Genomic DNA, 24,467 nt, shown 5'->3' with positions numbered 1-24,467 from the left:
TTGAGGAACATGATTAAGGATTATGAAAAGACCTGGATGAAAGAATAAGAGACGTTATGTAACGATAATCCTCCTATGAACAACATCTCTACTAGTTTGTGGTGCTTACCAAGTATTAAACTTTGTTGTAGAACTTGCCCGTAACACAAACTGTGAACATGGCTGCATCAAATTGAGTGGTTTGTTGAGGAGAGTTGTGTTATTTATCTCAATGATCTTTTGATGTCCATAAAACAGGCAAAACTTACATTGAAGAAAGGACCCAAGTCATATCTAGAGACCAGAGTATCATGAACACTTGGAGGGCTCTTTTGTCTTGGACCAGTAAGCAAGCCCCTACCGACCAAAAAGCAAAGCAATATAGGTTCATGAGAACACGTTGGCAAAAAAAATTAAAAGGTCTTCCAAACATTTAAAACAATAACATTTATTGCTTCATCTGAATACTGTATTGAAACCACACGCATTCAGTAATACACCAAAGAAAATTATACATGGATGCACAAAAGGCAGTGAACACAATGCTCTACAAAACACTACTTTACAGAAATTTAAAAATTCTAAATATCAAAAATCGCACAGCTGCAAAACGGCAGCCAGCTGTTATCGGTGGGACAACTCAGGGTTGGACTGTCACAAATGACATTGTAATTGAGCTAGTCGGAGCAGTCAATAACCACCTGCCAAAAACAACAAATGAAAAACAACTTCTCATAAAACAGGAGATTGAAATGTTGGTATAAATTAACTTGAATCAGGAAATCAGTTTAAATCAAGAGGTAAATGTACCTGACATAAACCACTTACTTTCAATGCAGCGCAGACTGCACAATAATACAAAAGCGAAGGTGGTAGCGTGTGAGAAATGAGATTTTACATCCTGTCAGTTACACACAAAGGACCAGAAAGAAATGATGTTACGCTAGGCTTGAATCATTTAACAGAACAAAGATAGCTATGGCTTGTATTTGCTTTGAACATAACTGTAAAAGCAGCCAGGTATGGTTCTTCAGAGAGAGCAAGATGATAAACTCCATTGCCCTGATGTTTGACACTGTGACTGAAATATTAATACACCAATGCAGAGACGACACGTCCTAGCAGGTGTCCTAAACGTAGAAACAAGACTGGATACAGATTAAACTTTATCCTTAAAAACTAAAATGTGGTTAAATACAAGTCAAGCTTTAACAACAGCTGAGACATGCTGTCATTTACAACAAAATATTTCGTCTCTGAAACGCATATTATAATAGAAGTCTATGGGGAAGCGACATCCTCTTTTGCTTTTTCTTACTGAACAATGAGTCGGAATTATTTCCTGTAGTAACTGAAAGAATCCAACAGCTTTGTCAATAGACTTCAACTTGTATTTAGCCATGAATATTCTTTTAATTAGCCGTTTAGTGGTGTCAGAGTTGGACACCAAAGAACTTCAGTCGAACCGCTTTGACAGACTGGCAGAAACCGATGACATGGATGAAACTAAAGGAAAGAAACTGTAAAAAAAAACAAAGAGAGAGTTTAAAACCTTGACTTCAGCAATAAAATCATATGTACATCTGCATAAAGTGTCCGTTTGGGAAGGTTGGAGAAGTTAGGTGGACTCTCGACCAAAAGGCGCATGGTGGTAGATTGGGTGTTGCTTCTGATGGCCTTTGTGGAAGGCCACTTAAGTGTGTGCCGTTTTAATCTCCACAAAAGAACGCAGTTATTGTTTAGGGCAGTAGTCTGCAGGCTTTCAGTCCTGCTCCATAGGCTCCTCCTCTGCGCTCTCTGAGTCCAGGGCCCCTGACCCGGAGTCGCCCTCTGTGGGTGACTCTACGCTACTGCTGCTGCATGTGGGTGCAGAGGCATTTTCATCAGTGCTACTGCTGCTGACCTCCTCGCTTGGCTCCTCCCCTTCTCTCACCTCAGGGCTAGAGGCCACACCCGCCGGGGCTCTCTGCTCTGATTGGTCCATATCACTGGGCTCTTCTGAAGAGTCATCTGAGCCACAAGGAACCTCTCTCTCAGTAAAAGACTCTCTGGAATCTGCGGCGGGACACTCAGGCTGTGTGCTGGAAGGCTCTACGTTAGCAAAGAATAGAATACATTAGAGCATTGTTTAGCGTGTTAAAACCCCAAAAGTGGAGAAACAGATTACACTACCTTGGTCCTCAGGGCCTTCAACTGAAACATGAGGTTTACTTTCCTCCTCTTCTTCACTCCCCTCCTGCAACATGGATGACGGTGATTCGGCATCCTCCGACTTATCTGAGGAGCTTTTGGACGACGTAGATCTGGGTTTCTCGACAACCTGTTCGTCTACATCTTCATCCTCATCTTCTTCGTTGCCATCCTCGTTGAATTTGAGTCTCTTTACTTCATGTTCCTCTTCCTCCATTCCCTCATCTTCCTCGTCATCTAAGTGTTTGTTTTTAACAGAGCTGCTGAGAGGCCCACCAATGCCTGATACAGATGTATCACTGAAACACAAAGATATATTCTGTATTTCTCTAATGTAAAGGACATTTTGGGCTGCTGAAGTTCAAGCCGTTTAATTACTCATCATGTGAGAGATAAGTGAACATGTTCATTGATTTAACCATCAGCATTTTACACAAACAAAATCATGAAAGATGAGATATGATGGCAAACTTCGACTACCTGGCTGTTTTGCTATGTCCTTGTGGTGAGTTCGTCTCTTTGTTTTCTGTACTGTCCGGAAGGCCGTTTGTGGCCAGCGAACTGGCCATGGAGTGTTTCTGTCGGTTTAATGGTCTGGGTGTTCCTGGACCATTCACTTTCCTGTAATATACAGGAAAATCAAGTTAAGCTCTTTTTCTTTTTTAAATGACTGGTCCTAAGCTAATTTTCCTAACCTCTCTGTAAAGGCAGATGTGTTCCCTGGCAACATGACTCCATTCATTCTGTTGACACCACTGCAGCCATTTTTCCTACAAAGGTCAAAAATAGCTCTTCATTTGTCTACAGTAATTAAAGATAATCCAGGTGATCAAATTAAGATGCAGCAGCTTTATGATTTTAATATTGAACAGTAATTACTTACTCAGATGTAGGATAAATGCAACTGACCACCATCACATTCTGATAAAGAGAGAGAGAAAAAAATAAAATAAATCACTATCACATAACAAGCAACATAAATTCTATATTTACAACCTACTTGGGTGAAAAATAAATAAATAAAAAGCATTTAAAAAAAAAGTAACTTCTTGCTTGTATTTCTTTAAGATGTGGACCTTTTAATGATAATCAAATCACTTTTAAGCACATAAAACACATCAATGTGTCAAAGTTCCTCAATCACATTATAATATAAAACCTATTTAGCAAACATTGAAGAGACACACCTGCAAACCAAATGCAAGCGACCATGAAATAAACAGAGTACCTTTATGGAAGTCAGAGATAGCATGTGATAATATCCCACATCTGACTTCAGATGGAAAGTAGCAAAACTACAATAAAAATGCAAATACAAAGAAAACATACTGGGAACATACGGGGAATGTCACCCCTATAAGAGCATGGTGAAGAAGAAGCCTCAAAGTCAGCCGGATCCAGGCTGTATCCAGATCAGATGGTGGACCTGCGCCTAGACATGACCACAACGCATGATGTAGTCAGCCGGATCTGGGCCGTATCCAGATCAGATGGTGGACCTGCACCTAGACACGACCACAACGCATCCCTGAAGTGTCAGCAGAGACTGTGTCAACTAGACTCTCCCCTGTGAAGTCCTCATCAACACGACAGCCAGTGGCACTGATCCTCAACAAACCCGTCTCCACAACACGTGATGACTCCGATCTTCTACCAGATGGAACTGATTCTGAATGTTCTGATCCAACCTGACTTCTGCCCTATAATGCTGCCTGAATCATAATCATACACTGTTTGTTCGTTGGCCAGAGGAGAACTGGCCCCCCCGACTGAGCCTGGTTTCTCCCAAGATTTTTTTTTTTTCCTCCATTCTGTCACCTGAGTCTTGGTTCCTTGCCACTGTCGCCTTTGGCTTGCTTAGTTGGGGACACTTATTATTCAACAATATTATTGATCTGCATTGACACCATTAAATGAGAACTGAACTGAGCTGGACGATGACATCACCGTTTTCTCCAGAGCGGCTGTATATTTTAACTAAATTAATAACTTTTTTACAACAAAAATGAACCATCACTGAACTTACTTAAGCTGGACTACGACGCTATTTTCTTCTAGATGTGCTGTATAGCCGAAACAAACTTTTTTGCATTATTTTCCTGTCATCACTGTAAAGCTGCTTTGAAACAATCTCTATTGTAAAAAGCGCTATATAAATAAAGGTGACTTGACCTGACAAAAGTATTTTGTAGCAAGTGCACCATTTGTATTAGCCTTATTAGTTCTTAAACTGAATAATGCATCACGCACTGACCTTCTCTACCCCCCTGAGAAACTTCTCTGTTCCTGTGTAGTTCCTCTTAGGTTCCGTGAGCAGCTCGCACAAGCGCTGGATAGTAAATGGGATCCTGGATAGAGAAAAAAAATATTTGAATAATATTTGAATCAGCTGGTGAAATCTCCATAACAAACCACAGAGAACTAGTAGCAAATGTTCTCCACTCTATCCTGACACACAAATAACAAGGAATGATGTAGGCTTGGTTATATTCAACAGCCAGAAGATGGCACACTTGCTCTGGGGTAAAGAGACAGGCTTGCTCTTTATCCAAAACAGCTTACACTTATTACAAGGACAAACCCCAGTGCCTTTCTAAAAGTAAAAGGGTGATAGCACCACACAATGCAATTAATTAAGAGTATTACTAACCCGTTGTATCCATCGACAATCTTAAGAATTCTCTCCTTCATTTCTTCGAAGGGAATTGACTCCACGTTTGGGTTGGCAGGCCCTCGTTGCTCTGGGGCCGACGCTTGGAAATCCTCCATTACTTTCTCCAGTTTGAATATGAAATAGCTTTTAAACTGAGACCAGGACACCCTGGAGAGGTGACAATATGGAGCATAAGTAACTCAGTCACACAGACAACTATAATTTGTAAGGCACAAGATCCGCCGGTCATGATTCTCTATTATAGCAACCAAAATAATCTGCATGAAATGTTCGTATTTGAAAATATTAAATATGTGAGATATTATTATATTATTACATGAAACTAGCACAGCTATGTAGGATGAAAAAAAGCCACACAGTTCAGAAATCATTATGCATAAAATATTTCATCACAGGACTCAATGCAACAATCCCAAGCAGGTATTTCAGAGACATAGATACATTCGATCTCTCGATATGCATCTGACTCACAATTACTTCGTGAAATGAAGGCAGGTCGTCTAAAGCAGATCTAGTCGATAAGGACAAGGTTCAGTGTGTTTTGGAACAAAGCCAAAAGTGCTGCGGTGTTATACTAAACCACTTTGTGGGGTTACCCAGAAAAGCAGTGATGATTTTAAACAAACCACTAAAAACAGAGGTCACACAAAGTAGTTGAGGTTTCTGTGCCCCTCTTAGATCAAGCACAGATATCTGGAGGTACTTACAGGGTTTCCCCAGTCTTCGCAATATGGCACAAAAACTGGTCCAACGGCGGAGACGCTTCTTTCTTCACCTTCTTGTCAAAATCTACAGAAAACACAATCGAATTGTCAATTTCATGTGAATATCTGTAATGGATGCAATCCGATCATCTTAGTTCTGGAGTGCATTTAACTGCACATTCTAGTTCTCACCCTATATCCAGTTTAATGAAAAAGGGTGCATATTTGAATTAGCTAATAGTTAACTACAATGCACCAGTTTCTAGTTTTAGGTCATCTACAAGTTTCAAATTTAGACAGCATTTTCTTTTCAACAACTATTTAGAGCACTCAGAAAATAACTAAAATAGTCTTGGAATAGTATGTATGCTTTTATGAAAATTATGAGAAAATGTATCCTAAACATCTGGTTTCTAGTCTTTAGTTCAGTTTCAAGTTCCAAGTGTGATATTTGATGGCACCATTCAAGAGAATAACTATAACCAGCCCAGCCCTGAACTTTCATTAAAAATATGAGAAAATATGAAATCCTTTTCCTGACACTTATATAAGAGATAATACAGGTACAATAAATCTGAACTTTAGCCTATGCCATAATAACTATTTGCACTACTATACGACAATAAACATAAACACACACACATAAAAAGATAGCTGATTATGATTATTTACGCTATAAGCGTAGAGTTGAGAGTGCAACTTTAGTTATTATAAATGCCCTCAAAATCACGTTATAAAAGGAAAATAATAAAGAATCAAGCTTTATTTATTCAATTATTATTGGTGTTAACCCTGGATAAACCGATGTGTAATATACTTGAATCAGCTCTATATCATGCCAAAACACTAACTAGTTATCTCAATTGTTTATTAACGTATTACTTAACTATCCCGTCATTTTTAGGCAAATATTACATAAGTCATAAAGCAGGAGGATGTAACCTGTTCATCTACTCGTAACACACAACAGACCTCGAAAAACAGTAAAAGCCATTTAGCCACAGGCCATGCTAACATGAGCTAACTCACATTACAAGCTCATAAGCACATATAACTCCTCTCTAAACTCGCGCAGACCACCTCAACACACACAATCGGGTACCTTTAAGAGCTTCCAGAAGAGTGTCTATCTCCATGTCTGTGTTGTTGTCCCTGTCTCCAACTGAAAATCGTGAGCTGATGGCTGCTGTTGAGCTCAGTGAAGAAGAGGACAGGGGAAACATTTCAATATGGCGGCGACTGCGACGTCACTGCCGGTGTGGTATAGAGATCAGTCCCAGCTGTCTGCGCCTCAAAATCCAGTCAGCTGCCTACCTAAACATAATTTTAGTGTTTTTGTGAATGTGAAAAAAAAAAAAAAAACACACACTTTGTGAGCTGCCTACGTAGACAGTTTTGAAGCACAATAGGTGCGTTCCGAGCAGTGTTATAAATGCTTTGAAAGAAGGGAGCTCACGGTTTTAAACTGTCTCAATGTCTTGTGCAGTCTGACTGGAATTATTAGCCTCTTTATAATTATAATTGAACGCTCATCTCCCTTACTTTTTACTATAGTAACCACCAGCCCACCAAAATATCACACAGTGACAATGTTTATGGTTTATATCTTTTTTAAATGTTAATGAATAAATCTTAATAAATCTTGCCTAAACATATATTGTCTGACCAATAGATTGAAATGTGATTTTTGTTTTTTATAACATAAATATAATGCAAAAAGAATTGTAAGACAAAGTCAAATTAATATTAAATGCATATTTATTTATTACATTTCTGACATACACACTTCTGTATAAAAGGACAATAATACATAATAGAAGACATTCAGAAAGACAGAAAAACACACTTGATACAAACTTGACCATCGCTGGTGCATCTCTTGACACAGAGATAACATGAGATGTATAATAGTCTCCTGAGTTTCCAGTTAAATAAATCCCATCACTGATCCCAGACCAGTGACAGGAGGCTGGAAACTGGTCACACATATAATTAAGCACATTGTGCTAAATGAACGTCAAAACACACATCAAAACACTTACAACACACTTTCCCTTTTATGTTTGTACTTTCACACAAAGTCAACAAACAAATTAAAAGGCTGCGATTACACAAACTTAAAATGATTTTAGAATGTAACATTAAAAAAAAAAAAAAAAAAAAAAGGGTAAACTGATCATACTGGGTCCAAAGAGTTTGTTTTGTTAAACTAACCTTGTTGCCATTTTTAACTTATCTTTCATATTACTTTCTCCAAACTCAGTATTTGTTTAAAAAAGTGCAATTAACTGCAAACTGTACATCTGTGTATTGTTTTACGGTTTTGTTATAATGTTGTTTTTATTCATATTATACTGTCATGATGTACAAACCTTTCTAATTGGCAGTATTTTATTTTAAATGATCACTTTAATTTAATCCCACTATGGCAAAAGTTCCTAATAACAAAGCACAGAATAAAACAACCAAATGTGTTCTCTGTAATTGACCAGACAGAATATTGCTGAAAAAATATATTTAACCACTTAGACCTTTTGGGCAGCAGGTTATCCTAAAAGGACATTCTGCCACATATTCAACATCAAATTCATTATGTCCATCAGAATAGGCCTGTCACATCAAAATACAGGACACCTGACTTGATTGGAATTCTCAAAAAAGGCTTTGTGATACGATATCCCAAAGAAAAATGTACAACATCAGACTCCTTTCTAATCTCACTAACAAGTCATCTTCAATGTAAACAGTGTGAACATCCACCATTAAGGCTGTGCCTAAACTGAATGTACATCTGAGTTCTAAAGGCTGACAGGCTAATTCTCTTTGGTTGTTTCTGCATGCTACATTCATTTTTGTGGCTTGAAAACAAGGCGTTATCTCATGCTATTAAGCAGCAGAATGCACAAACAAATTGGTGCAGCCACTTAAGTACAAGAATCAGATAAAGTGTACTTAGACACAAATGCTCCAATTTTGTAATACTAGACATGTCATGATGACAAACTAGATGCTGAAAAATGGTACAACACAGTTGTAAATAAACAGCTCTGAATCCATATTTTTGGATTTGCTGAAATCAGCTTTGCCAACGAGTCCCTCATATTCTTTCAGGAACAATCAGATGGTTGATAACCCACAATTGGAGGCACTCAATGCATTTGGTTACATCTCTATCTCCCTCCAACAGACCAAAACAAAACTGCTTCTCGTTCCTGCTTAAATCTCCAACTCCGCTGGCTCATGAAGCTCATACTGGGCCTAATGGACCAAATGTAGCTTGCTTCTGGCATTGCTCGTCTTCAATGAAAACAGAAAACAAAAACACTTTGATCCAAGAAGCAGGCAGAGACTCTTCCTCATGATGATGAAATGCAGCTGAGGCTCATTTCTCATGTGGCAGTCGGACATGGCGCACCACTTTTTTCTCATAAACAACCCTCATGGTCTTCTCGATCTGTTTGAGGAACACCTGTGGTATTCTTCCACAAAGGGTGTTAACTGTGTCTAGGAACTTAGTCTGAAGAGGATAAAACAAAGACTGGAACATGTTCTCCTCAAAGGGATACTGAAAGAGAAGATAAAATACAAGTTTGAGGAACTGCTTTGGTATAATTGTGGAGGCACAATGAACAAGGTCCAATTCTGAACAGCAGAGGGGCCCACGTGACTCAACCATACAAAAGGCTTCCTCGTGGAGAGACGCTTTCCTGCTATTAACCTTCAAGGAGAGATTCAAGTAAACTGCACTCTGAATACACATTGCAACACTTCTATTTATTCTCATATGATTCAACACCCTCACGATTTGTTTTGTTAGCACTGAAGAATTAGTGGCCTAAGCAAGCAAAGACAAATGGATTATACTTCTTAATCTTAAAATCTTAATCTTTGTCATTTTTATGCGGGTGTGTATAATCTCTCTCTCTCTCTTTTTTTTTTTAAAGACATTAATACTTTTTATTTTAAGTGACACGTAAGATATTTATTATGTTACAATAGATTCCTATTTAAAATAAATCTGTATAATCTCTCTCTCTCTCTCTCTCTATATAGAGTAAGATTTTTTTATTTAAGAAATTAATACTTTTTATTTTAAGTGACAGGTAAGACATTTATAATGTTACAATAGATTCCTATTTAAAATAAATCTGTATAATGCTGTTCTTTTTAACTTAATATTCTTTAAAGAATCCTGATTTAAAAAATGTTTTCACCGTTTCCATAAAATATTAAGCAGTATATTAATCAGCAAATAATAAACTGTTTTTAACATTGATAAGAAGAAATGTTTTGTGAGCACCAAATCAGCATATTAGAATAATTTCTGAAGGATCACTGGAGTAATTGCTACTGAAAATTCAGCTTTGCCATCACATGAATAATTACATTTAAGAATGTATGAAAATAGACAACAGATTTGTATTTTTTATTATAAGAATATTTTGCAATAATATGCTTTTATTGTATTTTTGATGCAGCCTGGATGAGCATAAGATGCTCCTTTTAAAAAACATCTAAGTGAGTCAGCATTTTTGAATGGTAGTGTACATATATAATTGTCATCAATCTGACATTCTATTCGTTCTATCATATAAACGTCTCCTGAAAATGTCTCACCTCACGTATGGCATCGTAAACCACTCTAAATGCGGGCTGCTTGTCGTCATGGTACACTCCACGGTTACCATGAAGAATAGACACTCCCTCCTCTTCACCAGCTTTGCAATTGCTTCCATACATGCAGTGATCTGGCCTGTAGTTCCACTGGCACGGAAATATGTACAGACACTCTGTAGACACAGAGAAAAATATTCAACGTTTTATCCAAACTGCAAATAGCATAGCATACACAGCACTTGTGCAGTGAATCTTCATTTGTCTTCTATTTGTAGGTGTTTGTAGTTGTGCTAGTCTTTTGGGCCAGTACCATTACAGTTGTCAAACAAGCACTACCCTTGCCAAATGTCTCACCAATTTAGAGACTTTAATTACTGCACCTGTCAGTCTCTATCACACCTGATCCAGTCAAGAGAAGTGTTAATCTACACAAAAGGGTCTTATCTCTATAAAGCCCAGATCAAACGACAACATTCAGGAGGGCGAGAAAAGAGGAAAAAAGAGAAAAAAATATATATATATATATTCTGGAAAGAGTACAAATGGAAAGGTGTAGCTTCAAGCCCTGCACAAGAAACAACAATCAGAGTTGGAAAGTTTAGTTGTCATGTACATGATAAAAACCTGCAAGGCTTCACAAGTAGAATAACAGCTTTTTAACTTGGATTTAAGCCTCCAGCAAACAACACAATTAAATTAGTGCTGTAACAATGTAGAGTGCAAATCAACAAAAATAAAGAAAGTAGACAGGTTTATATGAGAGTTTAAATGATGCACCGAAAAACGTTCCCTTTCTTTTTTCTACTGTGCCACTGTAACGTACAGTGATGGTATCACATATGCTATATCATAATACTTATTAACGCCATTATTACATGTTCAAAAACATGGTAATACAGAGGTATTTTGATATTTACCATAGTATGTACCGGCTAAAATGTATAGTACATCACCTTACATGTCTAAAAACATGGTAAAACCAAAGTATTTTGAAATGCACCATGTCATTTACAAGATAATGCAAGGTACTTTAAAGATGTACATTTTCAAAAATATGGTAATACAGAGGTATTTTGATATTTACCATAGTATGTACCAGCTTTTGAAAAATGTAATAGTATTATCACCTTACATGTCTAAAAACATGGTAAAACCAAAGTATTTTGACATGCACCATGCCATTTATAAGATAATGCAAGGTACTTTAAAGATATAATTAATAAATGGGACTTCGAAGCATACAATTAGTGTAGTACCAAAAACAAGTTAGCCTATCTATACCTCTGTATTTTACAAAATACAAAATAAGAGCGTCAAAGAATACAATGGTATTGACATGGCACATATCCAAAAACCTGGATTTAATATAGTGCATGTCCAAAAAACAAGGTATTTTGATATATACCATTGTATTTACAACATACTTCAATGATACTTTAAAAACACCATGGTACATGTCCAAAAAAACTAAATTATTTTTTGCTTTTGTTGTCTAATCTTACTCATCATAATCAAGTATATCTTTGTGCAAGCATATCTTTGTACCTGGATTGTAGTGGAAGATGATGTTGAGCAGGTCTTGGTCTCCCCATGTGATGTGGTTCTTGTATTTCTGATAGAGAGGGTGTAGCAGATTTTCCCACGACAGACCGCTGGCGATCATGCTGTTCTGTAAAATCAATAGTGGCAGGTTATTTTCCTCAACAGTGAGTCTGGCAGCCACTTTTCAGACAGCTGTTGATATGGAAATTTTTTTCAGAAGAAGAAATGTTCTTTTTGTCCTCCCAGACAGCCTTGAAAATGTGCTTGGGTTGGAAATTACAGTTCTAGCTGGGTTTCAGAAATATGCTAATCCAGACTGCTGTCACCCACTCTCTCTCTCTCTCAACGGATGGCAATCAGTAGACTTCCATCACTGCCTACTAAAAACAGCCTGAGGTTAAAAGGGTTTAAATCTGCAAAGAAACCTCAGAAGATATGTGAACGCCAAAGCCTCAGACCACTACCAAGAGGAATAAACTATATAAGGAAAACACTGGCAATATCTAGTAATAACCTAGCACTCTATGAAATCTAAAATATTTGCATTAATTATTTGATGTTTGTAATACGTGTATAAATCAGAATGTATTTGACAGAGATGCACATATATAAAATTTTTGGCTGATACCGATAAGCTGACAATCATTTTCAAGTTATAGTAGATAACTGAAAAATGTAAGATATTTATGGTTTTTATGTCTAAATAAATTCAAAATAAACAACTAAAAACTATTCATTTTAAATGCTATAGGCTAATTGAATTTGAAGAGAATTTAGGCACCACATTACAATGTACAGTATGAAAAGTGGATATTGATTTGCCAAAGATTACATTTGAAATTATTAGTGCTTTTAAAGATCACCTTTGCTGTCAATAAAATAAAAAAATCTCTAATATAAAATGAAGACTGGTATGGAACAGAGTAATATTCATCTCTAGTATTTGAAGTTTAAAAAACAGCTATGTGGACTAGTATTGTGGACCACTGAAATTTCACCATAAGCAGAGCTACAAATTGACCATCAAAATTCAAGTCAAGTCAATTGTATTGTTCCTTACCCTAAACAGAGTGCTACGAATCCGTGTGAGGTTCATTAGCATGACCCCTGAATTGACCCCTGTGACTCCATAAAAGGGGTGCCTCGCGAAGCGGCTGTACCAGCCGATCTTGGGGATCTCGTGCTCTGGGGCCATGGCAGCTAGCTGAGTGCTGTTGAAAGCCTTCAGAAACTTCCAGATGTCATCCATAGGGCGGAGAAACAGAACATCTGTGTCCACATACAACAGCGAGTCCACGTCCTTTAGGATTACCTGATATCAAAAGAAATACTTGGTTACAGTCAGTGTGGTGAGATGGAAAACACAAACAAATGAGCAAAAAAAACTTGAGCAGCAGGGACCTACAGGAAGAAACAGCCTCTGGGCAGCACATGGTTTGAAGAGTTTCTTCCATTCATCTGCATTCCCCACAGAGAAGGTGATTGGATATATGCTGTAGTGAAACCTGGAGGACACCGTCTGAGGCCACACACTGAACTGTGAGAAGAAATTGAAAGAATCAGTCAATGTCATGACTGTCAGCCTTCGGTAAACTGCACATCTATTCCTTACAGGTGTCAGCGAAGAGAAGTGTGTGAAGAAACCTGTACCAATCCTTCAAAAGAGCAACATTTTGTATCTTTTGTAAGAATTGTGATTAATAGAATGTTATTTAGAAATCTACCCATAGTGGTATACCTTGTTTTAACCAAGTAGGACATGGCATGTTTTACCCCTGGTTTCACAGACAAGGCTTAAACCTAGTCCTAGACTAAAATGCATGTTTGAGCCATTTTAACTGAAAGCAACTTGCACTGACATATCTTAAAATATGTCAGGGCCACTGTTTTGTCTCAAGATACACGTCACCAGTAATGTTTTTTTTTTCTAAGGCACGTTTATAAAAGCTACTTAAATGTCCTAATTGAACTAAGGCCTAATCCTAGCTTAGTCTAAAGCCCTGTCTGTGAAACCAGGCTTTAATATCTTAAGGATCAATTTCCCCACTATCAGCTTTGGCACAAACCTATATGTCATTTTATGTTTGAATGCTTTTTTACTATTTTCTGCACAAAGAGTAACAAATTTAGCTACTTTTGTAGTTGCTGTAGAGATAAAAAATAAAATTGACCCCTTTGGTTCATGCAAGTTTGGACGTGACAACCGATATTAATTTTTCATTTTTTTAATTTTATTTTTACAATGCCAACAAAAAGATATGTATTATTATTACTATAAACTGCACAGGCTCAGCAATATGCACAATTATTCAGAATAGAAAAACTGATCATTTTCAAAATGCATTACCACTCTTACACATGGAACAATCATTGGGTAAAAAATCTATACAAATATTATATTACACTTGATTCTGACTGGCTGGAAGGTGTGCATTAAAACTGTTTATTCACCGTTCTAAATTAATGTTCTGCTTTCATTGAAGCATACACACACATCACTTGCACAGCAATGCACACAGGTATCGGAGATAGCGATGCACACACACATACAAATTCAGGAAGCACAGAAACTTATCAACTCTGCCCCGTGGCTTTTATTAATGAAATAGCTTCACTACTGATTGGCTACATTATATTTCTCAGCAAAGAGGGGGTTACATTAGCCTGGTCCTACCAGACTCTCGTACATTTCATTTGTACAGAGAGTCTGGCCACTCTCCATTGACAAGCGTTAACTTCCCTGAAGGTGGGTACTCTGTTGAAGTTTAAAACTATTGGATCTGCCAAGAGCCACTCTGGATCTGCCATAGCCAATCGCTAACGTTTGGTTGTGACGTAAACCTACAACTCAAACTAGCGCACGACCTCAACGTCATCGTTCTCAGCCACTCCCTCTGTTCACTGATTGGACCTCCAAAGATTTGGCCGGAGAAAACCCAAGAATATACCGCAAACCCAGACGACGTACTGAAGGAAAATGAAAATTGAGCGGAAGTACGTAGGAGGGCGGAGCCAGGCTAGGGTTACATCTCTGTTTTTGAAGGAATTAAACTCGCAGCTTCATTGTTAGACAGGCTGCAGAGACGAAGACAATTCCCATACGCATCTCCCTCTATCAATAATTAATTCAAATAAATGCTATAATTCATTCATTCATTCAAATAAATGTAATCTTACCACACTTCTTTATTTCTGTGTCTGATTAAAGTGGGCAGAATGCTAGATCTAACGAGCTGTATCTAACAAAAATTACCCTTTTTTACCCTTTCGGTCAAAGTGCAAACAATAATAATAGCTTTAACTTGTCAATGGCAGCAAATGACCATGGTATAAGCAGGATAATCCACGGCTAGCTGTGCATTAAACAATTTGAATGCACTTCGCAAAGGCAACAGAGGCTTCGCATCGGGACTCGGGTGTTTTTTTGCCTCCACATCATGCACTAAAATAATTTAATGCACAGCAAACCGTGGATTATCCCTTACTTATTATTAGCCATAATACCACCAAAGGACCTTAAACTTGACAGTATTTTATTGTAAATACGACTGTGTCAATTAATTTAGATGCATGTCAACAACAAAAGTTATGAAAGCCATTTTGTTTCTTTTCTTATAAATGTCAAAACATCTACTTGGATTTTATTATTCTCATTTAGCTTCGTTTTTTCCAGCCGCCCGTGATCCCATCAGAAAAGACCTTCAACCCATTTTTGAGTCATAACAAATCAGTTAAGAACCACTGGTTTATAATATCCTGCTGATAGCCAAATAACTACTGCTGAAAAGGCTGCAGAAAAACAGAGGAAATCTTTTGAATAACAAACATGACATTGCATTCTTTCTCTCTCTCTCTTCAAAGCCTTCAGATCCTTTATCTTCAGCAGTACGCGCAGGAATAGATCAAGATCAGCTCAAGGCCAGAGGGCACCTCTCAAAAAGCATCAACTGTCTAAATGTAGAAAACAATGTAGTGCTATTTTCAATAACAGTCCCTCTGTGGTGAGAAACATTGTAACCGATTAGGACTGTAGAGAAAAAACACTCTACCAGAAACCAAATAATGTGTTAAGAGCATGGTAAAGAGATCGATAGATTCATGAGGTTTCTCACATTACCCTCCTCACCAGATTGGTTGGTTGTCAGGGTTAGTCTGACATTGTCTGAGGGTTACCACAAAGCCACTAGTACAATAAAATTGACAGTCACAGTTCTGTCAAAGGTCGGTTTAAATACACTGAGAAATCTTACCTTACTAAGGATGTAAAAAGACAATCATTATGATTATATTTAATATGACATGAGTGAGAGTGTGTTATTGGAGGTTTGCAAAAGGTTCATTACCTCTAATATAGGCAATAATTATAGTGAGTTTGCAAAAATTATGAATAGTACCTAAATAATAAACTGAAAAGGTCAAACATAAAATACACTGCATCATTTAATATAAAACAACTGAATTGTTCCCAGAACAAATATTCACAGCCCTATAAGTTATGTGGAGTTGGCATATTACATTTAGAGATTTAAGTTGCAAGGAAAAGAATCAGAGTGAAGCAATAGTCCCAAAATGTGTGCCAGATTTTTTCGAGCTGCATAGTTAGGGGATGAAACTTTGTCTGAAAGTCAGTTATCCATTGCAATGCTTTCCAGAGAATAAAGATATGCCTTAGAAAAGTAAAGATACTCAAACCACTTAAAAATAAACGTCTGATGAAAAAAACCCCAAATATTTTAGGTCACCAGTCAGCTAGACTTTACAATCAAATAAAAAAACCTAATATAGCCACAGCAAAGATGAAAGAATCATGGGACACGCTCTCACCCCTTTTTCAAATTGTTCGGCCAGGTCCTCCTCTGCAAAGATGTGAAATTTGATCTTCTTTATGCTGAAGAGCAGTGCTGACTTCACCATGTTGAGCGTTTCATCGAGACGGTTCCCACAAGCCACCACTGCCAGGTGCATGACATCCTCTGCTCGTGTGACCTTTGACACAGGGTGCCTCACCTCACTCTTCTGCCTAGAGGTATAGAAAAAATAAAGCTTAAACCCATACAAACCGTGACATCAACAACAAAAAACATCTGGTACAAATCAGCTGGGCCAAACCATGAGACAACATGGTCGTGAAACACTCATTCTGTGCACGGTTCCTCTGGCACATGGAATGACTCAAGGGTAAACAATTCTGAGTCAGAGTCAGATTTGCAACCTACTTGATCAGAGAGCACACAAGGGCAAGCGTATTTAAAAAAGTTTTGTGCTTACAAATGCAAGACGAAGGTCAAGGTAAGCTTATTATATGCGTTTATATTTTAGACCTAGCGGGATGGTTTTCACGCGTCCGAGCGTGTCTTGTCAAATCCGTAAATAGAGAAAGTGGCGATTTTGATGCGTGTATGGTGTGGGAGTGGCATAGGTTAGTGGTCACAACGAGTGAGGAAGGTTGACATGGAGCAGCTAAACGTCGAACCTCCGGGGAATCACCCGTTTTATAAGAAACGCTGAACAGTGGAGAGTCTGCTGGCAAAAAGAGAACGCGACAGAGCTTGTAGTAAAACGAGAATCAACATTGGCTTGGATTTTTGGAGATGGCTTTGAAATGTTGTAAAAACAATGCAGAAATGGCGTTGTTATTATTACTCAACAGGTGAGTAAGGTATTTTATTGAACAAAAAACTGCCATATGTAGCTCTCTATCAGAAGCATTATCTATTTTGAAGGGTCATTTCATTATGGTTAATGGGTATAGCTACAGTACCGTCTTCAGCTAGTCAGCTTGAGATCTCTTCCATCCAAACTGGTTATATCTTTTAAACCTGGTAGACAGTGAATGTTTTATGATTAACCATATTCATTCGCACAGTCACGCAGAGCCCAAGCACAACCAAAACAATGTTCCTCCACAAAATGCATGCATTTTTTTTAACAGTTACATAGTGTACCTTTAAGCGCCACGTTTTTAGAATGCCATGTCATGCATGAGATGATGCAAAAGAGATGAACACAGCAGTCAAAGACGTCCGTCTAGCACATTTACATTGAAAAACAATGGAAAATTACCGCAGTGGAATGCAAAAACGTGTTCTGTGTGAACCGGCCCAGACAGTCTGCAAAATATGTCTTGGTCTGCTCCAACCAAGGTTGGATAAAAATCAATATTGATCTATATGGAAGCATATTTTTTGCCGTATCGCCCAGCCCTACTTTGAAAGACAATAGGAGACATTAAACATGAAGATGAGTAGCACTCTTGCTCGTCATGACTTAAGTGACCAGGCCACACGGTGTTTCACTTGAATAAACATTTCCTTGTCTTGAGAGTCTCTAACAAAATTGTTACTGGTGTGGTGTTTGCTTTTGTGATTCATGTTGAGTCTCCATCACTCCGGGGAAGTAAGCTCTCTAACCCTCTAAGCTCTACCCAAGAGATGACCTCTGGGAAAAAAAGTCCTCCATTTATCCAAGGATTTGGAGGAGGAAACAAATTCATACCGCAAGAAAAGCACGCAGCCTTTCAGACAGACATCAAAGAGCTTCCATTAAGCCAAGGACGTGCAAAACACTCTTGCTCTCTTTTCAACTCAACCACAGACCTTGACATGATGTGAAATAAAGGAAAAACACGGAACACCTTAGGGTTTGACAACAGGGAAGCATGGATATTTTCACACCTGAAAGTTAATTTCCAGATTTTTCTGCCTATTATAGATTGTAGACTAGTATCATAAAATACTGTAGAATCTGCTTTGAAGGCAGCGGTTTCCTGTGGAAAAAGCTTCCCTTGTTTACACCACTGCAAATTAGGCAACAGGAATTGCACCAATGGTCTGATTGAATGATATCAAACAATTTATTCTTTTCATTTTTTCAATCATTTGTCTAAGATTTTGTCTAGTAAGGCATTTACTTCGGTACCTTTTTAAATCAACATGAAATGTTCACATGCTCTGACTGATCTTATAAAAATTCTTGCAGTCTGTGTGGAAACATCTGGAAACATTTAGACTGTGAAGGCTGAATTAAATATTGCACTCCTTATTGAGCTAAAGTGAATGCTGACACTGATGTTCCTCTTTGAGCGATACAAGTGACAATGTTCAAACCAACTTGCAACATGAAATCAACTTAGAAGTGATCCAAAAATGAATGAAAATAAAATAGGGTGGACTTTTATTGTGTCTCCTCTCTAACTTTTTAAACAATATGAAGTGTATCTCTCACTTCAGCTTCTATGAGATCATTATTGATTATTTGTGTGAATCATTCTTAAAATTTAATTTAAACAGATGCATTCAATTTAGTGCAACAATTTATGCAAGAATGGTTTTACAAATGATTTACGCAGAAATGTCTCCATTGTACACCAGAAGACTCCAGCATTTTGAGCAGTGAGTGGATACCGACTAACTTAAAAACACCTCTGATTGGCCATTGCATTCAAGAAATCAACAGTGATTGGCTACATTGCTCAATGCTGCAAAAACATGTTGTAAATAGAAACAGTTGACGCTCTTCAGAGCCCAACACAAATACACACTGTAGTGTTTGCCACATCTGTTCTGCCAATATTATATTATTATATTATTAGTTCATGAATAGATTAAGGAAGATGATTCACCACAATGTCAGAATAGACTTAAAGGTGGGGTAAGCGATATATGAAAAACGCTGTTTGAAAGTTGGTCGGACCAACACAACAAACAACGTGTAGCCAATCAACATTAGGGGGCGTATGACGGAAGAGGAGAGAAAAGGAGCAAGAGGGAGATTTGAAGAACGACTGTAGAAAGAGAGATGGCTGAGAGACATTAGAAAAGAGAAAAGCTCATAAGAATATTACTGGAAAATTAAGGGTTATGCATATGATCAGGAAAGAGCTTCAGGAGCCGCGTTAATATTAGAAAAGCTTTCCAACGCTGAGGTTGCTTTGATTCGACTCCACATGCGAGTAACACTGGTTTTGAGTGTCATTGTTTGTCTGGAGCTGCTGTGCTGTTGGCAACTAACAACAAACTCTTGTTTGTCTTGTGTATGTTAATTTTTTGTGCTCCCTTGTCATTCGTTCATCACCTTCACTTTATTTTTCATGAAGCATTATTTTGTTGCGCTTCTGCTATGATAAATAGACATCCACTCTTGCATTGCATGTGTAACGGAGGCCAGCTAGTGAGAGTTGTGCAGGCTGATGACTGCTAGAGAACTTGGTGTTTACCGTTTAGCATCCTTGTTAGCGCACCCGCCTCGCAAGCCAGCGATCGGGGTTCTAGACCAGGATTGGAGGAGGGTGAGCTTTGTAGGTGGAGCAATGAAGAGAGGGATGTGTTTGTTTTCTTTCAATTCAACTATCAACAGCGTTCAGTAACGACTTTGAGAAAAAACATACTGTACCTTTAATGAGATAAACAGTAATAGTATCTTTTTTCTGAAATTTATTTTTGTTTCCAATAGGATTTGGAAATCGAAATTATGCTGCACTTCACACTGGATTGTGGAAGCTTTAGTGGTTTGTGCATCTTGCAATCGCTAATCTAATCTTGAACAAAACAATGGAAAACACCAAAGAGAGATCCAAAAAAACATCTACAGAACAAATACGCTGTCTGATTTAAGCCAAGCCCTCATGGATGCGTGTATGGAATTCAGCCAGAGCTTTTCTTATAGCTATTCACCGCACTTTTCAGAATGTCTGTATACCTGTCCTGGCAGAGCCAGGTTTTCAGTGGCACCTTGACTTTAAAACTTGAAGTGAAACGTTAGTGTTATTGCTTCAGGTTTGAAGATAAAGACTGCAGAGGAGAAATCAACTCATTGAGAGGCACGAATGGCAATGGAGAGATAAAAGAGGCTAGAGAGAGAGAGAGAGACACACACAAATGGAGGGCTCTTAGTCTTCCTCCATGACAGGTTTATGGCTTTATATAATGTAGCTGCCATGCAGCAGTTGCCTCTAGTCATACCTGCATTACAGATGACAGAGCGAGCTATTCGTTTGACATTTAGTAGACATTTATTCCTAGGTGCGGCAAAAACAGGTACAGTGGTGTTTTGTGATTCTGGCAGAGAGAGGTGTTATGAGCACCCAGCTTTCCAGAAATGCCGGTTATTTTTGGGAAAGGGTGTGAAAGAAACATGAGTGTACTGCTGCAAGTTTACTTCATTGTCATTTTAATTCATTATTATACTAAAAGAATAGTTCACCCAAAAATTTTAATGAAAAAAAAAATGTCATTCCAAACCTACATGACTTTCTTTGTTCTTTAGAGCAATGTTTTGAAAAATGCTTTTCTTTGGGAGCCGATGTTGTTTCAACGTCAACAGTTCAACAAAAGACTGCTGCAGTGATGACTTTTTTTGATTATTTTCATAGGCCAACAAGGAAGTTGGCATCGCCCTGGTTCCCTCGACAAAAACCCAATAGGATTTTTCCATTGGCTTTTGCATCATTGCAGAAAATGAGCTTTGTAACCAACAACAGTTTATGATTCTTCCATGTTTTATTTATCATGATAATCTTCCCCATTTTATTCATTTTGATGCTTAAATACAGGAAGTAAAAAGCTAAAGTAGGCTATAAACGAACAACATCACCACCATTAAGCTTACGACAGCTCTTTTAGTCTTTATTTTAAAGCATTTTCCCTAAAAGGTTGAGTTCGATTGCAAGAGTGTCATTGTAAACACAATGAGGCTGTGAAAGTAGACTAGTGAGTGCATTTCCTGTTCGGCATGATGACGTTTAATGTCGTAGAATAAAGCATGAAATTATCTTGCGCTTGTTTAACCACAGACCTTATTTTAGGCATTTAACCAAAACCCATTGACTTCAGGATGAGGGAACTGAAAGTACTAAATGCTACTACTATGCTAACTCATTTCCGGGTTGTGGCCAACAAAAAATGTCTTTATTCTTAAAAATATCTTAATACAGGTTTGGTGTGACATGAGGTTTAATAGATGAAGGAATGTTCACTTTTTGGTGATATATTCTTTTTATAAAATAACAATAAAACAGGAAAAAAAAGGTCTGGGATCAAAAGGTTTGTGTTTGTTAGAGCCCTCAGGACAAAACAAACCCTTCGGGCCCCCTGAACGTGATGAAACGTATCATCAGGGACACATTTGTCTGTTTTGCAACAGTGAGGCAGGAAGCACGTCTGGAGGATGCGCTTAAAAAAGGAAAAACTAGTGCGGAAGAGTTAATCACTTCTAAATAAAACAACAGGTCAAACGGGATGAGAGAGATCTCCTCTGGGGAGATGGATAGGGAGCCAGGAATTAAACGCATAGAGCGTTTTCCAAATCACACCCTCTCATCTCTCCCGTTTGTACGGTGAATCTGCTTTACTAATTTCCCCGCTCTGCATTGGCCCTTTGCATTGTGGGTTTATCAGCAGAGAGCAGTCACAGAGGTGTGGACATGAAGACGGATCACTGCTGGAAACCCAACAGGAGGGTCAAAGGGTTGAGATATCTCACAACTGCAATTAGTGGCGTTTATGTGAAGCTGTCAGAGGGGTGATAACATATGCTTGCTGAAAGAAGACAAGCAATGAATATTAAACTCATCCTCACTGCAGAATTGATTTCACACCATCAAAAAGGCATCCATAATAGTTCGCCTACCTTTACATGATCGATTTCACACTATCAAAATACTGACACAAATGAACCAATCTTCAGTTCACCTAAAGGATAAATGTGACAGCTCCTTTTAATTAAGTCTCAGAAAGGGCGGATCATCTTGATGAATAAACTACTCCATCCTCGAGTCACATGGGACCGTGTGCACTCGCTCAGTACAACCAATCATTGATTTTGTCCTTCGTTCGTTGAGACCCTTTGGGAACGAGGCAACTGCATTCAAGGTGACCTTTTTAATAAAGTCATAATTACAGTACAATTGAGATAATCGTAGTGCGCACAGGGGGCTCTTAGACTCGGCGTTGTAGCATGCGCAATGCACACTGGTATCTGGAAAGATTTAAGACATAAGTGCACGGTAATCTGGATGTGGACAGTGCAAAAATAAACGTGTCATGCATGGTTTCCTCTTTGTTACATTAAGAAACAAGATTGCACAATCAGCTCAAGACATTCTTGCTAAAATCTCCATTATCACAGCAGCAGGCTTTTTGACAAGAATGTCTGGTTGAATTTGCTGTGTTGACATCCAGGAAAAGACCAATGATTTATGGGTTGTTATTAAAACATGCATTTTGCATTGATTTGCAGTGACTGCAAATTAGGCTACACTGAGGTCATAAATGCTCTTGAGAATCAAACTAATGCACTGATCATGTTTGCAGAAAAGGGAATTGAAAGTAAGTATATACATCAACTTTAATAGAAGGAAAAACATGCATTTTATACTATATTACATTATATTATATCACATTTTTATTCAAAGCATCTTGACAACTTGAAACACATATTTATTCATTCTCTTTTGGATCAAACTAGTTGTTGGTCATCAATAATGTTGCACTTGAAGAATTTCCTACCGAGTCTTTGCGATGATGACATTCCCTCCTCCTCTGCTGCTCAACTTCGGCTCTTTGCGGATTAGCCTCGGTGGTTTCTGCGGCTCTTCTGGGTTTCGTTTCGATTCTTTCGCCGGTGCAAAATCCTCGACATGATTGAAGAATGGAAAATGTTTTTCTTTCGCAACTTCTTTAAGCGGCGGCTCGTCCGCAGCGTTCCCCCCGAAAAAGTACAAAAGTAGGAAAACTCCAAAGCATACCGCGATCGCCACGATCTTGCTGTGAATTCTCATGGTGAAAAAGTGCTCTGTCCGCGTGGAAATGTCTCAACCATGGCTCTGGTTAAAACGTGGGGACATATTTGTAGTGTGCAGCCATACTTCTTCATTTGTACTGTGATGATGATGAAGACGATGCTGCTCAGCTTAGCGCCGATATCACACACGTATATGAATCTCTGAAGGCGGACCTTACACTCCTTACCGTAACACTTATAATACTTTTGTCGTAAATGTAATACGGTAATGCTGCTGCAATAGGATAAAATATGGAAGCTTGTTTCTGCCACAGAACAAAACCTTTGAAAAGATAATATTGCGACTTTTTATCTCGCAATTTTGACTTTATAACACGCAATTGCGAGTTTATATTATGCAATTCTGACTTTTTTCTCGCAAATGCGAGTTTATATCACGCAAAAAGTCAGAATTGTGAGATAAAAGGTCACAATTACCATTAAAAAAAAAAAAAATTCTGTGACAGAAACTATAGCATCATACTGTATGAAAAGATATTCAACTTTTTTCTATTTTGTTCATATTCACAATTATCTTATCTTATCTTATCTTATCTTATCTTATCTTATCTTATCTTATTATACACATGTCTGGCTGTCAGGAGGATATTATCACTTGTATTATTAATAATAATTTATATATATTTGTTATATACAGTTTTTGACAAAATAATGTTATTTTTATAGATTACATTGTTGTATGTTCATTATTGTATAGCAACTGGTTTACACTTCTAACTTGATCAGTTTCTCAAATAAAAGTAATCTTTTGAAATAAATTGTTCCAATTTTGCAATCTGATTAATAAATATTTGATTTGAAATTACATTAATTGCAATATGGTGCGTTCAAGTCATCTCAAGATATTTACGAGTTGAGCGCACATACGCCACCACAATGTCAAATAGCGCATTGCCTGCACAGAATATGATGGCATTATTATGTAACGATAAAGTTTGCACGTGGCTTCATAAATTAATTAA

At 37.8% G+C, this 24,467-nt stretch overlaps 2 protein-coding genes across 2 annotated transcripts; both read right to left on the bottom strand.

The window, feature by feature from the left end:
• Nucleotides 1–407: 407 nt before the first annotated feature.
• Nucleotides 408–6,847, bottom strand: ppp4r2b (protein phosphatase 4, regulatory subunit 2b). The gene is made up of 9 exons (XM_084425836.1): nucleotides 6,650–6,847; nucleotides 5,551–5,632; nucleotides 4,820–4,990; nucleotides 4,424–4,517; nucleotides 3,053–3,090; nucleotides 2,865–2,939; nucleotides 2,650–2,790; nucleotides 2,152–2,468; nucleotides 408–2,070 (listed from the first exon to the last, which is right to left on the bottom strand). The coding sequence occupies exons 1-9, from the start codon at nucleotides 6,768–6,770 to the stop codon at nucleotides 1,742–1,744; spliced, it is 1,368 nt and encodes a 455-aa protein (XP_084281962.1). The 5' UTR covers nucleotides 6,771–6,847; the 3' UTR covers nucleotides 408–1,741.
• A 440-nt stretch (nucleotides 6,848–7,287) lies between these two features.
• Nucleotides 7,288–23,656, bottom strand: gxylt2 (glucoside xylosyltransferase 2). The gene is made up of 7 exons (XM_084425624.1): nucleotides 23,211–23,656; nucleotides 16,531–16,726; nucleotides 13,112–13,243; nucleotides 12,767–13,018; nucleotides 11,710–11,833; nucleotides 10,165–10,337; nucleotides 7,288–9,112 (listed from the first exon to the last, which is right to left on the bottom strand). Exons 1-7 carry the CDS (start codon nucleotides 23,480–23,482, stop codon nucleotides 8,930–8,932), a joined length of 1,332 nt encoding a protein of 443 aa, XP_084281750.1. The 5' UTR covers nucleotides 23,483–23,656; the 3' UTR covers nucleotides 7,288–8,929.
• Nucleotides 23,657–24,467: the final 811 nt, after the last annotated feature.

Source organism: Rutilus rutilus, assembly GCF_951802725.1.
Source record: "Rutilus rutilus genome assembly, chromosome: 12".
Lineage (NCBI taxonomy): Eukaryota > Metazoa > Chordata > Actinopteri > Cypriniformes > Leuciscidae > Rutilus > Rutilus rutilus.
Note: the sequence above shows the minus strand (reverse complement) of the source record. Positions and strands in the feature narration are given on the sequence as shown.